This window comes from Rhinichthys klamathensis, unplaced genomic scaffold, assembly GCF_029890125.1.
Source record: "Rhinichthys klamathensis goyatoka isolate OS25496 unplaced genomic scaffold, OSU_Roscu_1.1 h1tg000746l_1, whole genome shotgun sequence".
In the NCBI taxonomy this organism is placed as follows: Eukaryota; Metazoa; Chordata; class Actinopteri; order Cypriniformes; family Leuciscidae; genus Rhinichthys; species Rhinichthys klamathensis.
In genome coordinates, this window is record NW_026607155.1 from 39,154 (window position 1) to 56,838 (window position 17,685).

General features: G+C 37.8%; 1 protein-coding gene across 1 annotated transcript in view; it reads right to left on the minus strand.

The window, feature by feature from the left end:
- The window catches only part of slc4a10b (solute carrier family 4 member 10b), a 91,158-nt gene that overhangs the window by 37,954 nt on the left and 35,519 nt on the right, over nucleotides 1-17,685 (minus strand). Inside the window, exons 5-9 of the mRNA XM_056242708.1 lie at nucleotides 15,906-16,044; nucleotides 12,951-13,111; nucleotides 8,042-8,230; nucleotides 7,026-7,244; nucleotides 555-643 (exon numbers count right to left, since the gene is read on the minus strand). Of these exons, the coding sequence (XP_056098683.1) occupies nucleotides 555-643; nucleotides 7,026-7,244; nucleotides 8,042-8,230; nucleotides 12,951-13,111; nucleotides 15,906-16,044 (797 nt within the window). The remainder of the gene's footprint in view (nucleotides 1-554; nucleotides 644-7,025; nucleotides 7,245-8,041; nucleotides 8,231-12,950; nucleotides 13,112-15,905; nucleotides 16,045-17,685) is intronic.

Consider the following 17,685-nt stretch of genomic DNA (forward strand, 5'->3'; position numbering starts at 1 on the left):
ATTTCACTAAACAATACAGTAAAATGTGTTTGGGGGAAGAAAAAGTAAATTTTAATAAATGTATGTTTTAGAAAATCGATACTTTTACGGTAAATTGATGTTGTACATTACATTGTTTTTGTACATTAAAAAATTATGCATCACATCTAGTTATGGACTATAACATTCAAACGTTCGAGTTCGGAAAGGTTTTTTAATGTCTCACCAAGGTTGCATTCATTCACCAAAATCAGCAATATTTTGAAATATTATTATTACAATTTAAAATAATGGTTTTCCATTTGAATATATTTTAAAATGTAATTTATTCCTGTGGTCAAAGCTGATGATCCTTCAGAAATCATTCTAATATGATTATGCTGCTTCATATTTTTGTGGGATTTTTTTTTTTTTTTTTTCAGGATTCTTTTGATGAACAGAAAGTCTGGGGTTTTTTACTGTCACTTTTGATCAATTTATTGAATCCTTGCAGAATAAAAGTTTTAATTTCTTTAAAAAAATTAAATCTTACTGACCCCAAACATTTGAATGGTAGTGTATTTTATTTGGCAAACCTTGCTGAAGTCCACAGCACTGTTTTCACGGCTCACATCATTCTTGCCCTCTGTGCTTATGGGTAGAGACTGTGGTGACATCATCTGACCTGCAGACACATAAACTACCAATCAATCAATCAATCAATCAATCAATGCCAATGCTAATCAATGCAAATCAATGCAAATCAACCGATGAATGGAGCGCAGCATGAGCATCGGCTGTATTTCCCAATTAAATGTAGCAAACTGTAATGAAGTTTATGAATTGATAGGAGCGAAAATGATTTTGATGAAGATCTGTTATGATCTCAGACGTGTTAACCATCAAAATTGAATGAAACATCCATAAAGTGAGACATAATGAGCCGAGAGATGATTTAACGAGTATGCTCACTACATCAGCCTTCAAAAATGGATGTAAATAAATCACTAACAAGCATCACTTATCCAAATTCAATCAATTGTGGTCTACTCTAAAGGCAGTGAAAGCAAGCGAAACATCTCTACAGCGTTCAGCGCATGAAGCACCACCAAACCCCTCGGTTAAGAGAGCATCGCTACATGAACAGATTTGTGTTTATTAGTCATGCTCGCTGCTGTTTTAATGCTTTGGCGCAGCGCTGCATGAATTAGAGTATTAATGATGCTCTGAGCGTTTGAACAGAGAACAGCAGAGGAGAACGGAGGGGTCTGGTGCACTTCATGTGTTAGCGTTAGCGTGTGGGAAGCTGGCAAACTTCCTAAACATAAGCCCTGTATAAAGGTGATGAATATTCAGAATAGCCTTCACCTTCCTCACAGTAATGTATCTGCAAAAACACTGCTTATATACTGGTATGAATTGTACAATCCTAAATTCACACTTACTGTGTTGGGGCATCCGTTTTTTTGCTCACCAGCCACTGTGAATAGTGGTTTTCTAAAGTTACAAGCCACTCTGCATTTTCTCTGGCCACAATTTTGACATCGATACCATGGGGGAAAACTGCCATACAGCAGGGTTGCCAACTTTTGAGTTCAGCTTAGAGTGAGATTTTGGGGGGCGGGGCTTGGGTTATGGGGGAGGGGCTTATTGAGGGGCGTTGTCAAAGTATTTGGTATCTGTACAGAATTTCTTGGGAGATTTACATTACATTTAATTTTACATTTAACATTTTAATTGACATTCTGTTCTTAGAAAACAATAATTAACATTAACTACTAGGCATGTCCAGATATTTGTCATCATGAAATGCTTTTGTACTGTTTTTTTATGATAAAGTTATGTAAAATAACTGCTCAGTGCTGCAAAACAAACAACTCTGCTAATGCTAACTTAATTCTATATAAACTATATAACAGGCCTATTAGTTACTAGCCTGAACTGGATGGAGACAAGGAGCGCCCTGTAACTCACTGACCTGCCTGCGTTCACAATTCACACGGTGCAGATGGGAGGGAGAACGGCTGACTACACAGTTTATGGGAATAAATTGTGTAGGCTATTTCCCTCACAATTGTCACAAAAAACTCACACTGTCTGTCTGGTCTCCAGAGCCGGTCCGAATCTTTTGGGGGCCCTAAGCAGAATTTGATTTGGGGGGCCCCTCCCACTACGCGAAGTCCCCTGTGCTTGACGATTATTGACACAAATGTCACGCAATAATGATACATTATGAATGAATACAGTAAGGTTATGTATTAATACAAAATAAATAGGCCTACTTAATAAAAAATAGATGCCTACTTAAATAAAAAAAGTTTTAACTTTTACTTTACTCTTTTACTAACTCTTTGAAACTTCTTAAAACAAACTGTCTCAAAACATATAAAATAAATTATTTGCTAAAATAATGACAAAACTGAGAAATCAGAAACATAATAAGAGCAAGGGTTCAACAATGACAATTATTGTTGAAAACTGTAAAAATATTATTATTTCTCAACTGTCACGCTCGCTCGCTATAGATTACAGGATATTTTAACTAATTTGCGGTAAAACTAGTCGATCACGAATGGCTCAACTGGTAGATCTATAGATAAACTTATCTTTCAGGCATTTGACCGACCGGGTTGACACTTCAGCGTGAGAAATCAGGGGTGTGGCGTGAGAGTGTGAGAATTGGCTCAATTGCGTGAGTCTCACGCTGAATGCGTGAGAGTTGGCAGCCCTGCATACAGATATTTTTTATATTATCTCATAATTTGGCATCAGGCATATTAAGCTACTGTCACTTTAAGACCTGATGCACGAATCCATTAGCCTGGATGCCAGCCCGAACCCCGCCCACAACATTTTTTGATCGGGAAGTTCGGTCTGGACTCGCTCCATTGAGGAGTAATTATGATCGGTTCAGAAATCGTCGGGCCAATCAAATTGCCAGGGCGGGCTTTATACGATGATGGACAGATGATCTGCAGGGACGTAATCCTCACGTTATCAAAGAGCGCTTGGGTTGAACTGGTTTCCCTCACAGATGACTGCAGCTGGAGAACTGAGATGTAGAGATTCCGCTATCGCGTCTGTTGTAAAAGAAATCGACAGCGCATTCATTTTAAAAGACGAACATAGAACTGCAATCAATGCATTTGTCGATCGGAAAGATGTGTTTGCCGTCCTTCCTACGGGATTCGGCAAAAGTTTAATTTATCAGCTGGCTCCGATGGTAACTAAGAAGATGGGACGCAATGAAAACCCTGTGGTCGTTGTAGTTTCTCCTTTGGTCGCACTCATAGAGGGCCAAGTAAAAGAAGCAACACTCGTTATTTTACTTCTTCCAGCGTGCGTGCATTTGAGTGCTGTAGTTGACAACTGTGCTATGCAAAGTAGTTGACTTACTGCGTTGCTCTCATTTGTTGTAGGTCTATCCAATTGAGTGCAGAGTTTTTTTTTTTTCCTGGTTCGGTTAAGACACGCCTCATAATCAAAGCCCTATGAAGCAGTATCAGACTCACATTCTGACTAGAATATGAGTATGACGAAGTCAGGCTACGAATCCATTACACATGCGTGTTCTTTCTCAACTTTTTATGTTCACTTAAAGGGGTGGTATAATGCCCTTTTGACAAGATGTAAAATAAATCTCTGATGTCCCCAGAGTGTGTATGTTAAGTTTTAGCTCAAAATACCCCATAGATGTTTTTAAATAGCTGTCAAATTTAAAAAGCTGTTTAAAAAGTTGTCACTTTTTGAGGTTTAGCAAAAACACACCGTTTTGTGTCTGGCCCTTTAAATGCAAATGAGCTGCAGCTCCCGACACAGTGGGCGGAGCTTCAAGAGCTCATGTGTGTTAGCAGCTCCGATTACCTCACGCAGACACACGCTAAAATGTCAGAAACTGTTCTGCCTTTTATGTTTAAACCAGACAAAGATGGAGAGACTAAGAAGTGACAACACGTAGAATGCAACAGGACATTTCTGAATGGTTAGTTGATAAATTTATGTTGCTGTTGTGGAGTTAACTATCTTCAATTAGCATATTCTGTCATGAAAATCTATAAATTAGATAGACACAGAGTGACTTTCTATTGCATGTGAAAAGACAGATGCACAGCTTGAGCAGACTCACAAATGTGCTCGACTACAACAGCTCTTCCTCTTCTCAACATGGACTGCAGGGGCGGGGCTTATGTAAATTTTAGGGTTGATGATGTCACTAACCCGGGAGGAAGCTCATGTAGTTCCTACCAGCCGTTTGTTGTAGTCCTTAAACAACGATTTCTTTAAAAGCAAATATCTCCCTTTGCTTTGAACTTTGAGCGTTGTAACTTTGCAGATGTTGTTTATGCTCAAACAGCAGTGGCGTAGGTTTGATTTTGAAATTGGTGGGGACGGGTCGGGGACATCAATATATAAATATATTTTAAGTTTTGATCGAAATTATTGCTAGGTATTTATTAGTGTCACTGGATATTGTAGGGACACATCCCTAGCGTCCCTACTAAATTCTACGCCCCTGTCAAACAGCAACATTACACACTAACTAAAGTTAGAAAAGTAAAATCATATTCAACCACATCCTTAAAACATAACTGACTGTTTACGTGAATACTTGCTAAGACCGGCGTTGTGAGAAAGAGCAGCTGGTATTGTGTATCAGTGGAAAACGAGTATTGGAAGCGTTTCACATATATCAGCATCGATAAGTATTAAAAAATCTATATTTTTGACAACACTACATTGCTCTTAGTTAATTATTTCAGATGCCTTTTAAAAGACTACATGTATTTAATATATATAAAATTCAACCCCCCTAAAGTGGCTTGTAGGAGTGACTGCGTTACACACCACCGCTGAAATACACCCGCATTTGGCAGCAGGTGTTAATGTCAAGCCCTGGGCGTAACCAACTAAAAGAAGCAATGCTACTAAATTAACTATATTTTACCAGTAGCATAAAAGTAGCTCAACTCTTGCTCAACCACAATCATATAATTATGGTGTTTTGAACACTTTTACAAGATTTTCTTAGCTTTTGTGCAACAAGGAACGCATTTTATCCTTCTTGTGAGTTGCGCAGTGAATCAGAGAATCATGGGAAATGTTGTTTTGTCACCCAATACGCTGATTTCACGCAGCCGCCATTTTGAAATGGCTCCGGTGGGAAGAAACCCGGAAGTGTCCCCTTTAATCATACTAGGAGAGTCGCGAATGCGATGGCGTATTGTTGTGTTTAATGTAGAAATGAGTTATTCTAAAAATGTACATACATTTCTTTCATACTTTAGACTATATACAGTGAAATTCATTTATAAAAAAAATAAAAAAATTATATACAATTCAGAACGTTAAAAAAGAAGCAGGAACGAACTATATACATATCCTATATTGGATATTAACATCAAATAGTGTAAATCGCGGCAGCAGCTTCAGGTTGGTAGTCCAAGGCATTGTTGTCTATCTGTACTTCCGGGGTTCTTCCCACCGGAGCCTCGCTTTCGATTTCAAAATGGCGGCTGCGTGAAATCAGCGTATAGAATACAACAAACCTATTCATTTTCTCCATATGGGAATTGGTTTGAATGATAACAAAAACCATCAAAGACAGACTTAGGCCGTGTGTCCACCAAAGCGTTTTGAAAACGCTAGACGCTCTGCAGAAAACGCCTAGTTGTGGGCGCTTCAGAGCATTTAGGCTGTGTGTCCACCAAAGCGTTTTTACTCGCGCCTGGCGTACGTTTTCAATTGTTTTCAATGGGAGCGCCGCGTTTTTTAAACGCCATGAGCGCAACGAGGCGCTGAGCGTGTATTTAACGCTGAAGCGCTGAGAGCTCGTCGTTTTTACAGGTCGCCGAGAGTTGAAAAATGTTCAACTTTGGGTAAAACGCAGCGCTCATCACTGTCACTTTTTACCCAGCCGTCCAATCACAGTGGAGGAGGGGCGGGACTAACACCACACCGACCAACTGTCACAACATTCTTTCTGTACAACGACATCAACCAGCAGAGCTAACCGAACAAAATGAATGAGAAAATATTTTTTTAGTATGACACAAATTATCTGCGAAATCATTTACAAGTAAACTGTGCTGTGGATATTCTGTATCATAGCAACGAAACGTCTCAACGGAAAAAACGCTCCTCTGCCAAAACACTCTCAAGCGCTCACAGCTAGGCGTCTTCAGCAGAGCGTCTAGCGTTTTCAGCTGGCTAAAAACGCTTTGGTGGACACACGGCCTTAGGCAGCGCAGCGTTTTTTCCGTTGATACGTTTCGTTGCTATGATACAGAATATCCGCAGCACAGTTTACTTGTAACTGATTTCGCAGATAATTTGTTTCTTACAAAAAAAAAAATGTTTCATCCATTTTGTTCGGTTAGCTCTGCCAGTTGATGTCATTGTACAGAAAGAATGTTGTGACAGTTGGTCGGTGTGGTATTAGCCCCGCCCCTCCTCCACTGTGATTGGACGGTTGAGTAAAAAGTGACAGTGATGAGCGCTGCGTTTTACCCAAAGTTGAACATTTTTCAACTCTCGGCGACCTGTAAAAACGCCGGGCGCTCGGCGCTTCAGCGTGAAAAAACCGCTCAGCGCCTCGTTACGCTCATGGCGTTTAAAAAACGCGGCGCTCCCATTGAAAACATACGCCAGGCGCGTGGGAAAACGCTTTGGTGGACACACGGCCTTAATGTCAGCTACGAGGTTGTTAATCAATGGTATTTGCTTTTGTTGAAGCCGTCAGCCTGCATTTCAACTTAATTTTTACAAAATCATGTCTAAAAGCGAAATTCCTGTTGAAAAACTATATCACCCATGATTCTGCAAATAAATCTCCACCAGAAAATCGTAACAAGCAATTCACACCAAAAAAAACCTCTTTTGCGCCGCCCATCTCACGAAGCACTGCAAATGACAATAATCAAGTGTGCCGCACATGTCCTGAAAAGAGTCCTCCACCATTTAAGACGTTTTTTACCACGTGCAACCTATTCTCTGAGATAACCACCTTTACATGTTATGTTTTAGGAAGCACTACAGCAGAAGGGAAAGTCTCTGAAGTTAAACGTTGCCTGGATCCAAGCCGTCCTCTCGGTCCGGGCTGAAGGTGGCGGTGGGGTTCTTGTTTGGGTGTGTGGATGAGGAGGATGGAGGAGGGAGAGGTGAAGTGATGGACACACTGGACGAGCAGCACAGAGGCCAACATGGAGAACAAGATGAGACCTGCCCATCATTCCCATCTGAAACAACTGATCGCCACAGAGAAGACTTAAAGAGATGAGATGAAGCGCCTGTCAGACACACACACACACACACACACACACACACAAGACAACAGAGACGCTGAAACTGTGAGATGGTGGATCTGACATTTCTAATGAAACCAGAAACAACAAACAGTCAAATTAAGCAAATCACCAGAGTTACTGAATTAAATGCAAGTAAATAGCCAAAAATATCTGTGTACAGAATACAGAAATTGTGTGTATTTTTGGGTTTCTGCATTTGAAGAAATTTTACACACCTCTGAATTATAAGGAAGAAATGTGTAGAACATTGCATATTGTTATACACTATCGTTCAAAACGTTTGGGGCTGGTAAGATTTTTTTATGCTTTTGAAATGTTTACCAAGGCTGCATTTATTTGATCAAAAATACAGTAAAAACTATTATTAATAACTTAAATTAGCAGTTTCCTATTGTAATATGTTTCAAAATGTAATTTATTCATTTATTTTCAGCATCATTATCATTCAGAAATCATTCTAATATGCTTCTCAAGAAACATTTCTGATTATTATCAATGTTGAAAGAGTTGTGCTGCTTTATATTTTTGTGGAAACTTTGATGTATTTCTTCTTTTTTTTTCAGTATTCGCGATGAATAGAAAGTTCAAAAGAACAGCATTTACTTGAAATATAAATCTGTCACTGTTTAATGTCACTTTTGATCAATTTAATGTATACTTTACTGAAAAAACATACCAATTTCGTATTCATTTTCTGACCCCAAACTTTTGAGCTGTAGTGTATTTAATTTTACTGTCATCTGCAGAATCAGACCTCCTGTGTTAAGACAAATGAATACCGTTTTTGTCGGTGCAGTTGGACTCAGACTGTCTCTTGCCGATATCAGCGAAGGAGCGGACGATGGGAATCCGATTGGCCAGTTTCTTCTGGTTCTGATGGTGATGCTGCTTCAAAAGAGCCTCTTTGACCTTCCTCCTGACATCATCTTCAAGATGTCCAGCCACTTCCTGTTGGTCCAGAACCATATCTAAAAAATTCAACACACAACATTACAAATGATCAGCAGCAGATAAGAAGATAATATTGCAATATTGAACTAAAAAACTTATTAGTCTCATTATTTTCCCTTTTATTAATAAATAAATAAATGAATAAATATAAATACATTTTAAAAATATATACTGTATATACATACAAAAACTATTTAAATCTATCTATCTATCTATTTATCATTAATACCCCTCTCTCTTCACCATATACTGTATGTTTACATATATTTATATATATATATATAGGTGAAACTCGAAAAATTAGAATATCGTGCAAAAGTTAATTTATTTCAGTAATTCAACTTAAAAGGTGAAACTAATATATATTATATAGACTCATTACATGCAAAGTGAGATATTTCAAGCCTTTATTTGTTATAATTTTGATGATTATGACTTACAGCTTATGAAAACCTTTTCATAATATTCTAATTTTGAATTTGGGGTTTTCATAAGCTGTAAGCCATAATCATCAAAATTATAACAAATAAAGGCTTGAAATATCTCACTTTGCATGTAATGAGTCTATATAATATATTAGTTTCACCTTTTAAGTTGAATTACTGAAATAAATTAACTTTTGCACGATATTCTAATTTTCCGAGTTTCACCTGTACATATATATATCAAACTTAACATCACAACGAAATTAGTAGTTTTGCAATCATCTGATGTCATTCAAATCTTCTTTTCACGTTTATTGTCATTGTGATCTGCAGTGTTATAGAGCTGTCAAATGGTATATTCAACTTATATGCTCCACCAAAGTGTTAATTATTCATTTCAAACCAAACCTGAATAATAAATAGAGTGATGAATTTCTAAAGGCATTAATTCCCCGCAAGGCATGTGTCTGACCAGTGCTGTCTTGATATATCCGGAGCTAATGTGCTTTAAATGGCTAATCTATGCTAAATGTTTGGCAAAAAACTCATCTGTGCCTATTTTGCAGATGTTCCTTGAACTCTGCATCAGAAACTGACATTGATGCTGATGACAAGCGATGGAGCAGCAGCTCAGAGACCCGTCTCATGTATCTGAAGATGCAGAACAGCTATGAGTAATGCAAAATTCACATGCTTAAGAGACTGAGAAGGTGCAAACGCTGTATAATTCATGACTGACACTAAACAACAAAGACAATGCATTTCCACAGCACAGTCACCTCTTGATGCTTGTTCTATCGCATTGAACCTATACAGTACATGGAAATATACAGATCATCCAACTCACGTTGACTTTTTGTGACAACATGCCCCAACAGCAATAAAGGTGGAAATGTTGAATCAGTAATTTAATTTGTAGTCAATACTTTAAAGGGATCATGAACTGCATTTTTAAAAGTTGTAATGTTCTTTGAGGTCCACTTGTAATGTTATCAAGATCAAAAATCATCCTAAATTAGAAGTAATAGGCTATTTTCTATCATTTTTTACCTCTCTCTGCGAAACAGTAAACAGCCACTGATAAGATTGGGTAACAGTTTTTCATATTACAATAATTTTACGCGTGTGGAATTGTTTTGAAAACTTCCGATGCTGAAAAATGGCACCCGGTGAAATTCAGCCATACATGTTTGAGAAATTAATCATCTTTATTCATATTTATTCCTTGTGTATTTGTGAGGTAGTAATGTATTTTATCATTATAAGTGTTGAAACGCAGACGTGTTTATCTCGTTACATAGTTTAACATCTCTATGGTTTTTGGAGTAATCCTGTGTTTGCATGAATCAGTGGGCGGAGCTAAAGAGGCAGTGATGTAGAAGTGGGCGTCGATCTTCTTCTGCAGAGGCGGTCTTTTGTCACACTATGATGTCATACATACTAAGACAAAATCCGAAACAAGTCATTTTGGAAGCTTGGTTTTCAATAAAAGCCATTTTGGGACTAACAAGGAAGTTTTGACTTCTGAAACTTACAGGGTATTTTTTATAGTACAATGACGTCTTACATGTCAAAATATCAAGAAAAATTTTGATTTCTCAATTCATGACCCCTTTAAGGGTTGTGTCCGAAAATAGACTTATTAATATTCAGAGTAATAAGTCTCCAAAATAACGTCGGTATCTTTGCTACTGACCTACTGAATATGCAACACTTTCTCAGGCTCAACTCAAGAAATATCAAAGCTCAGAAGCTGAACACTAAATCTTTGTACATAAATGTCAATTACCTGAGCTGTAAACACTGAGAATCTGTACACACGTCTTACACCAATCCCACAGAGATTAAAGTGTTGAACTCAGTTTAAGGTGTTCCTCGGAGGCATACGAGCGCTGGCACAGACACAGCCTATTACAATGTGATAATTTGACAAGGGAAGCTCATTTGACCAAAGATGGTAAACATTTCACCGGAAAGAATAAAAGAGTGAATCTCACGGAAACATGTTCAGGTCACAGTTTGCCTCACAATCAAAAGACAAAAACAACCAATAATAGTTTACAAAAAGAAAATAAAGCTTATTGTTGTGGTATAAAAATTAGAATCAAGAATTGTAAAATTTTACTGGTATGTAAATTGTTGTATGTAAAATACAAGGTTACATGGGTCAAAAACAATGGAAGCAATGATAAAAACAATGCAATACAAAAAATATTACAAATTTAGGGTACAATAGTCCACTTTAGACATTCTACTAACTATAAGTAACTTTGCAACTATATGTCAACTAACTCTCATTAGAGTATTAATAGACTGTTAGTTTTGGGTTAGCAGAATAAGTTTACATGTACTTGCAAAGTTACTTATAGTCAGTACTATAGCCTACTACTACTCTAATGAGAGTTAGTTGACATGTAGTTACAAAGTTACTTATAGTTATTTGAATGTCTAAAGAGGACTATCTAAATAAAGTGTTACCAAACTTTTAGTTTAGTGCGATTAATCACGATTATTTACAGAAAAGTGTTTGCTTTTTGACTCAATTGGCAGCACTACTATTTTTATGACCACTTTTTTCCCTTTACGTTTTCCCCCGAACTCTCATTACGTGATGCATCCGTATGTTTTGCTTTTACGTTTTCCTGGAATTGTAATTAAAGCTCCAGTCCGTAACTTTTTTAAGTTAAAAATAATCCAAAATAATTATATTAAAAAAAACTTATTCTGCCAGTGGTCAAAACTATCTGCTTGCCATAGCTAGATTCAAAACAGTTAGCTTGTAATAATGATTTTAATTCCAGTGGTACTGGTGGGTTTCCGCGGGAAATTCGAGCATGTCTTTGCGTCATTACGTCACACCCGTACACATAAAGAAGGAGTTTCGGCTAGCCGGCTATACTGCGCGTGACGAGATGTTTAGATGTATAGGCTTTTCTCGCAGCACTTTACATAATTAAACTTATGGCATCCAGAAAGATCCAAACAACAATCATCAGTGTCAACTGGAGATTCAGCAGTTATAAAACCCAAAAGACTTCGTACTTCGGATTTAAGGTGGCTAGAGAAAGAGAAAGAAACCGTCTCATGCGAACACAAGGATTTAAACATCGGCGGGGCTTTTGAAAAGTGCGTGAACTCCGTGTTTTGAAGGGGTTCAAAACGGAAGAAGAGACGGCTTTTTTCTGCTGAACAAGTAAGACATTTCAATAGTTCAATCGTGTAACAGTACGTTTTCTTAATTCACACAGTTATGGAGTTTCCTTTGTTGTGCCTTTCTCGTTTTGCTATTATGGAGAATATGAATTCTGAACTACGCAGGTAACCATAAAACACATTAAATTTAACATTAGTCACGCAATGCTGATGTTGTTAACATGAACAATTTGAGAACAAAGTAGGCTATAATTTGCACGGTTGCTGTAAATCACGTTGATTAAATCTAACGAAGCTTATCATGTCGAATGCTTTTCCCCCCTTAGTTGGTCAGAACAAAAATGGATGTTACTTACTTGTTCAGAAGACATTTTCTTATGAAAATTCTTATGTTGGTCAAACTTTCAAAAAGTGAATCAGTGATTCTGTATGACAGTATCCACACAGCGCGGTGACTGACAGCAGCACTCGCCTCAAAGCACTGTGTTCATCCGCGCTGTTTCATGCCGATTTACAACCCACGTAAAGATGATAATTCCGCGAATCACTGCAGTTACAGATTTCGAACAGAGAGATGGCGACAAAGAGGAAAAGTTCCGGACTGCAGCTTTAATCTCAATAATGAGAATCACTTTACTCTACATTACTGTAATTTTTTACTGTATTTTAAAGTAAAAATGTTAAACTACAATGAATTTAAACTAAATTTGAATCAGTGTGTATTAAAGAAAAGTTCAACAAATGTTGCATAAATAGTTCACAATTCGTTTTATCCGACCGACTCAGAATTGGATTTTCTTTGTTGCATTAATGAGGATTATTTGGGGAAATGTAATTCAATGCAAACTTTCTCCAAAAAAGTCTTGATTTTTCTTTGATCATTTCCATTTTCCTATTTGGAATAAATGTGACCTAGAAGTGACAGATTTCACCATGTTTTTAAAGCCTACTGGAATCAGTTCTATGATATTTTTATTTTATTTGTTGCATTTCTTTAAAATAAAACACACACAAATCGTATCTACATTCCAGCTTGCTTCCTAACCTAGTTGTAAAATAAACCTGGCATTATATATTACGACTATTGTTGGCTCCTTGACGAATTGCTTTGTTCCTCTCTTGTAAGTCGCTTTGGATTAGATGCATAAAAAAGCGCTACCTGCGACCTCCTCCAGAGAGCTGGCCCTCATGTCCAGCATGACGGTGCCGTTGATGATGCAGCTGCGCAGCTCGAAGAGACTGTGCAGAGAGAGCGTGGCCACGTACGGTTTACTCCAGCGCTCACCACCGTCCTCCACGTCCTCTTCAAACTTCAGCCACCTGGACACAGTTCAAACCATCACACCAGCAGCCAGATGACCCATGCATGTCAGAACAAGAAGCTCTCGTACTAATCCAGAAGAATCGGAATATCGTGCACAAGCCATACGTCCTTTATTTCACATGTCAAATATGCCTGTTTACAACTTGAGAGCACTATGAACTGTCATTCAGTGTTTGCAATGATAAGCAGGTGAAAAATTAAAGAGGTGGTTGATTATGATTTCACTTTTCTAACTTTAGTTAAGGCCAATTTATACTTCTGCGTCGAGTGTACGCCGTAGTGTACGGCGTAGGCTACGCACGTAGGCAACGCCGTCATGAGCATTTATACTTCTGCGTTTAGGTCTGCGTTGCTCTGCAGTACAGCGCCGAAACGCTAGTTGGCGGCGGAGGGTTTTAATGTTCCACTGTGTTTAGATTCCTCGCGGCAAGAAGAAGAAGATTCCTCGCGGCTGTTTTGAGTTTAGGTTACTACAAGCAATGCCGACTGAAAGAGAGCAGATCATGTTGGAGTTGGAGCTTATCGAGGTGGAAAAGGTAAATTTTTAGTTTTTTTAACAGTTTCGCTGTACTCAGAATTTAAAAATGGCGGGCGGTGCAGAAGAACACGCCGGAAATGCATAGGAGGAAACGCGATGCTACCAAGCCGACCAATCACAGATCTTGCGGTCCGCGTCGTCGCGACGTGTAGTTACATTTTTGAGGAGGTGCGCGTCAGGTTACGGCGAAGGGTACGGCGTATGGTACGCGTCTGTGCGTATGCTACGCCGTAACTACTGCGCGCACCCGACGCAGAAGTATAAATTGGCCTTTAGTGTGTGTAATGTTGCTGTTGGAGCATAAACAACATCTGCAAAGTTACAACGCTCAAAGTTCAAAGCAAAGGGAGATATTTGCTTTTAAAGAAATCGTTTTTTAAAGACTACAACAAACGGCTGGTAGGAACTACAGGAGTTTCCTCCCGGGTTAGTGACATCATCAACCCTAAAATTTACATAAGCCCCGCCCCCGGGAACACGAGAAGAGGAAGAGTTGTTGTAGTCGAGCACATTTGTGAGTCTGCTCAAGCTGTGCATCTGTCTTTTCACATGCAATAGAAAGTCACTCTGTGTGCATCTCACCTATACGAGCGATTTATAGATTATCATGACAGAATATGCTAATTGAAGATAGTTAAATTCATCAACTAACCATTCAGAGATGTCCTGTTGCATTCTAGATGTTGTCACTTCTTAGTCTCTCCATTTTTGTCTGACTCAGGTTTAAACATAAAAGGCAGAACAGTTTCTGAAATTTTAGCGTGTGTCTGCGTGAGGTATTCGGAGCTGCTAACACACACACTCTTGAAGCTCCGCCCACTGTGTCGGGAGCAGCAGCTCATTTGCATTTAAAGGGCCAGACACAAAACGGTGCGTTTTTGCTAACTCTCAAAAAGTGACAACTTTAACATGCTATTTAAAATATCTGTGGGGTATTTTGAGCTAAAACTTCACATACACACTCTGGGGACATCAGAGATTTATTTTACATCTTGTGAAAAGGGCATTATACCACCCCTTTAATTCATCTTTTTTTAAATGGTATTTTTGCCCTTCTTTATAACCCTAACTGAATAACTAAATGAGGATGTGTGTTGTTTCATGTGAATATTTCATATTTTTTGGATGTAAAGGACTACAATTTACATTGTCTATACTTCATGAAGACAAAATAAAAATAATTCCTGTGCTGAGTGCACTTGCATTTAGAAGTGATGCCATTTGACAATGTAGAAACCATCATCATCATTATAAGTGCTGTATTTAGCCTTTCTGTTTTATCACACACACACACACACACACACACACAACAATGGTTCTTTATATAACCTCAGCTCTCTTAGACTAATGCCGCTCAACAGATTTAATGCATCACTCATGCTCTCAAAACATATCAGAGCAGCCAAGAGTCAATCTCTGGACAACGCTGAACATTTACACGTCATGTCAAAAGCCCCCCAAAAATATTGATTAATTATTCATGGGTTAAAAACAAATAAAGATGTCGTAGATGGTGAAAGCACAAGCAAGTCAGGTTCTTTGAAATGTAATCTTTGCATTCATCGTGTTGGTTTCATGCATTTTGAAAAACATCTATATCATTTTTGACACAAAAAAAAAAAAGAATAAATGACTCTAGATCTGTGTAATAATCAAGTAAAAAGTAGTGGAAAACTTCTGGGATGTCTTGATCATTAAGCTAAAAAAAAGGCCATTCAAAAAGGTCAAAGATTCAAAAATCATAAAGGTAATTGTTTTAGATCACTTTTTTAGTCACTGACTAAAATCATTTAATAAAATCAGATTGCACACAAAATACTTTTATGCTTTTATGACATGAAAATGTATACATTTTTACTTTTTACTATGATTATGCCACTTTTTTGCGCAATAAAATCATTGAATAAAATCAGGATTATCCTTTTCATCTTCTCAGACATCCTGATTTGTCGCTGAACCATAAATGCGTATTAAACGACTAAATGTGCCAGATTTACTATAATTTTACAAGATTTTTAACTTGTAAAGAGCATTCACGTCCTCGTAATTACAATTTAGAAGAGCTCTAACTCGTACCACCTGACCGCTGCAGATTCATTTTACCGTAGAGTGCAATAGAAATGCACAAGACGAGAACAGCTCTGAGTAGAACGTCATGGGCTGTCATCTCATAATTATGCGGTGAATGCAGTATGAAGCTAGATATGACTGGTTGAGGTGGTATCACATGACCGAGTCACATGGGTCAGTACCTGGCGGTTTCTCTCCACTCAGCATCCTCTCCATCCCGGAGGCAGATCTCATCCAGCTCAGTGAAGAGGTCATGTGGTATGTGCTCTTCATCATCATCCTCAGTGCCCAGCAGGAACTGAACCCTCTGAGAGGGAGTATCTGTGACACATCATTTCAGGTTTTTTTTTAATATCGTAAAGGTCACATGGCTAAAATAGTCATATAACATCAGCTAAAAAAGCATCAGAGGGCCAAAACACACACAAGTAATGCTGACAATAATACACCACAGGAAATAATCTGGACTCGTCACTGTTGAGTCGTCATGATGAGCTGCTAAAAGACAAACACACATTCGACTGTGAGCCTGTCCGGATCAGAGACCAAAACTGAAAGACAACGCACATCAAAGAAACAATCAAATAGGACAGACCGTCAAAGAGAAAAAGAAACGATGAAAGGGGATCGGAAGGAACAGAAGACGACATCAAACAGAAAAAATAAAGAAGGATATATGATTTTAAAAAATACTGTCATTTACTGCACACATGTATTGCCCATTGCTAGTAAATGTAGTTCCCCCTAAAATAAAAACACTCACCCTGGTGTTGTTCTGATGCCGTATGCCCTTCCTTCTTTTTCGGTCCACAAAAGGAGAAATGTAAAAAATGTCCCGCTCATTCTCGTCCATATAATGGCAGTGAATAGCGACCAGCATCAAGCTTTTTAAAATGGATGCAAAAGTATCACAGAATGGTCCCATGAAACAAGTGTCGTATAATCCAGGAGCGTCACTATAGGCCCATTTTAGGAGGGCTTTAGCCCCATCCACTGTAAAAATCTGGGCTTATTTTTGTTGTTTTTTATTAAAATTCCTTTTTATTCAATTCCTACTTCATACTTCAGTCCAATAAAATTGTTAGAATTTTACATTTCAATTTATTATAATATTCCTTTTATAATAAATCCAAAAGCAAAACATGCTAAACGAGTGGAAATGGCGAATGAGCTAATATATGAGTGATCCTCAGCAACCATCTACTGGTTATAGTGGTAATTTCATGTCATTTTCATGTTAAATGTGTGTTTTCCACCAGGTGACAGAAATCCTCCACTAAAGCCTGGCACATTTTCCATGTTATCTCCATGAATGAAAATGATAAATGTAGCTCTTCATTAAAGTTGATTTTACTGCACAAATGTAGTTAAAAAAAAAAGTTTAAAACATTACAAAAAAATATATTTTACCCACAGGTGGCTGAGCCCCCCGATATTGAAATCCTAGAATCGCCCCTGGTATATTCCCAGTGTTCTGGGGTTTTACGATAGGGTTAAAATTATCATGAAATGATAATAGATATCATCATGAAAATCACTCAGTTGATTACTTACATCAAGACAAACAAAAAATGTATTACAAGTTTTTTTTTAATTATTTGTTAACATGGACAAACGGTGCATCATTTAATTACGTATTAGCTAATTTGCATAATTACCCAAACAGATCTAAATTGGGTATAGCAGGTGAAAATGTTTTTTTTTAATCTTGTTGACATATAACAGTAAAAGACTTAATGTGAAGGTCTGAATGGAACCCATTTAGGCTACCCATGAACATTAATACAGGAAGAAGTACTTTATTAATTATTATTGCAGAGATGGGGTTTGGGCATTGAGTGCATTGTGTACGTAATTAGATTTTTTGATCCAGACACTTTATTTCACCTACCTTTTGTCTTCTCCTTACCCATGTCTCCTGTTCTTCCCTCAGACTCATCCCCCAGAAACAGTCGCACTGAC